The sequence below is a fragment of the Orycteropus afer genome, unplaced genomic scaffold (assembly GCF_000298275.1).
Source record: "Orycteropus afer afer isolate SDZICR_OR568_19922 unplaced genomic scaffold, OryAfe1.0 scaffold00234, whole genome shotgun sequence".
Taxonomy (NCBI): Eukaryota; Metazoa; Chordata; class Mammalia; order Tubulidentata; family Orycteropodidae; genus Orycteropus; species Orycteropus afer.
In genome coordinates this window covers 4,290,950-4,293,983 of record NW_006921821.1, presented here as the reverse complement: position 1 = coordinate 4,293,983, position 3,034 = coordinate 4,290,950, and the positions used below count along the sequence as shown (strand labels likewise).

The 3,034-nt window shown below is 35.3% G+C and overlaps 1 protein-coding gene across 1 annotated transcript in view; it reads right to left on the bottom strand.

Moving 5' to 3' along the window:
* LAMA1 (laminin subunit alpha 1) overlaps positions 1 to 3,034 on the bottom strand; it is a 227,631-nt gene that overhangs the window by 135,340 nt on the left and 89,257 nt on the right. Inside the window, exons 6-8 of the mRNA XM_007949015.1 lie at positions 2,675 to 2,764; positions 1,796 to 1,913; positions 598 to 776 (exon numbers count right to left, since the gene is read on the bottom strand). Coding sequence (XP_007947206.1) covers positions 598 to 776; positions 1,796 to 1,913; positions 2,675 to 2,764 — 387 coding nt within the window. The remainder of the gene's footprint in view (positions 1 to 597; positions 777 to 1,795; positions 1,914 to 2,674; positions 2,765 to 3,034) is intronic.

Below are 3,034 nucleotides of genomic sequence, written 5' to 3'. Positions count from 1 at the left end.
GTTGAAGAGGGTCTGTGCAATCCTTCTGCCTAGTCCGCCATCTTGCCCCGCCTCCAATGGTAACTAGTTTTATAATTAGACCAGCACAGGTGCCCATGCAACAACTACATATCAATTTAACTGAGGATTTACCTAAGGCATTTGACTGCTAACCAGAAGGCTGGTGATTCCAACCCACCAGCCACTCCTCAGAAGGAAGAGTGAAGGCAATCTACTTCTGTAGAGATACTGCCTCAGAAACCCAAGGAGGGGTCGCTATGAGTCAGATGTGACTCCACGGCAGTGAGTTTGGTTTTATGGACAAGACAGAGCTACTTTAGTTATGGTCAAATGCTCACATCTACAGTATTATAAAAACCTGAGTTACATAGTTAATGTATCCAAAACTTCATGCAGATCATATATGAATGAACATCCTACTCTGTACAAGCAAATAGAGCAGATAGATAGATATCTGAAGAACATTCTAGCATAGGAATAAAATGAAATATTGCAAAAGGAAAAGAGTCTCTAATACTGAGGTTGAGAGTTGGCTAAGTATCATTTTCACTTGCAGGAAGAAGATGAAGCTCCATTATGGTGAAGAAATACTCTTACTTTGTGTGGTCTATAATATCCATCTTTACAGGCTTCACAGTTGATCCCTATGGTGTTCTGTAGACAGTTTATACAAACTCCTCCTCCTTGGAACTGTCCAGCAGTATTCAAACTTCTCTTCTGATGTGCAACACTTTCATCGTAGTAACAATCTTTAGCTTTATTGTGACAATTACACTCTAGGAGAATATTTTAACATCTCAATTAATATGCATGTAATGCCCTATCTAGAGAAGTCCTTCCCTCCCTAAGTAAATTTCTGTGACTATAAATTAAATTAGGTTAGGAGCTCTGGTAGCATAGTGGCTAAAGCACTTGACTGCTAACCAGAAGGCTGGCGGTTCAAACCCACCAGCCACTCCTCAGAAGGAAGGTTGGGCAATCCTACTTCCGTAGTGATACTCCCTCAGAAACCCAAGGAGGGGACTTTATGAGTCGGGGCTGACTCAATGGCAAACAACAACAACAACAACAACAACATAAATTAAATTAAAATTCTAGAATAAATCACTTCAATAGGATGGGCAGTCTTATAGAGGGTGACTGGGAATAGCTATTATAAATATACATTTCTTTTGATTCACCTAGCATCTTCTGGGATTATATCTTGCAGAAATGCTTGCACACTTGTAAACGGCATGCCCAAGTTTAAGCATTACACCATTTTGTAAACAAAAGATTAATAAAAAACAAAATATTCATTGATAGGGAACTGGTTAAGTAAATTATGTTATATCCACAAAATGAAATTCTGTGCAACTGTTTTTAGAAATAGCATTTCATATCACCTTAATAGCAAGCTCTGTAAATAGATAAAGTGCAAATTTGTAAATATGCAATTAAGCCTTACTACTTTAAACTATACTAGGAGGTCTGGTAGTGTAGTGCCTAAGGCACTTGACTGCTAACCAGAAGGCTGGCGGTTCAAACCCACCAGCCACTCCTCAGAAGGAAGGTTGGGCAGTCTACTTCCGTAGTGACACGACCTTGGAAACCAAAGGAGAGGGCACTATGAGTCAGGTCCGACTCCATGGCACATAACAACAACAACAACAAAGTAATCAGAAGCTTTAGGAATTATTTGAATTTCTGAGAAAACAAGTTATTTCTCAATTACAACAGTTGTTAAGTTACCATAAACTTAAACATATTAAGAGGAAAAAGAAACCTACATTCTCCAAATTCTAACTGTATTTACCTTCACATGTGTTACCAGAAGAAACAGTCCCAGGTCTCCAGGGCTGCTGATGGAATCCAGGACAACATTTATTGCAACTCTCCCCACAGGTGTTATGCTCACATTGGCATTGTAGTTTCTAACCAGAGAACACAAAATTTGATAAAAAAATTTTACCTGCATATTTGTCTTTGAGCTATTCAAAAGCAGGACCTATCACAGTCAATTATGTGGCAAGACTTCACAATCAAAGATATATAGCAGTAACAAAGCAAAAGACATTTAATTTATATATATATATATATATATATATATATACGACTATGTACAAAGAGTAATGAGGAGAAAAATACAGCAAAACTAAAATATGGATTAACTAAAATGTTTTTTTAAAAACATATATTGACTTTCAGGTTTTGGAAGTTCCTATTAATAATTTTTTGATGTTCTCTAGATTTTTTTAGCATCAGTAAGGGGATAACACCAGAGATGGGGAGAGGGGAGTTATGTGAGTTGTTTAAAAGAAGTGGGGAGGGTAAATGTCATGTTGACACTTAACATTATGCTAAAACAAATGAATTTATTTTATCTTGATTTAATACCACAAAAATGGAAGAAGGAGAAAATAAGAGCAGGGAAATACTCTTTGAGAAAAATTAGCTTGACATTTTTCTTTCTTTCTTTCTTTCTTTTTTTCTTGACTGTCTTATAGAGAAAAAGAGCTTAAAATGAAATTGTTACAAAATAAAACCAGTTATTTGAAAATCTTTTTTTTTTTTTACCATACTTTTATGCCTTTCAACATTTTCCCTGAATAAATATTTTAAATAGAGTAATGTAAACACTACAGTCAAACTTCTATTTTAAAACTTTAGTAAAATGTGAAACGCTAGGACTCACCTTTGTCATTTCATCCCATGGACAGCTACTAGCGTGGCCATAGCAAATACACATTCCTCCAACGGAAATGTCTTTTATTGAATAATAATACTTAGGAAAAAGAGAGTTACAGAGGAAAAATAAAACCTCTCATAGTTCAGTGAAAAGAAAATGTTGACACTCCAATAAATATCTCAAGTGGCTTAAGACTTCATACTGGTTATTTAAAATATGATTAGACATATATTTTAAATTATATTTAATGCAAAAGGAATCCTTATGTTTGATTAAGATATATAATGCTTCAATTAGCTCAAATCTGAAAACAAGGGAATCTAAAATAATTTCCCAACATGGCTGCATCTTAAACAAAGGCTATTG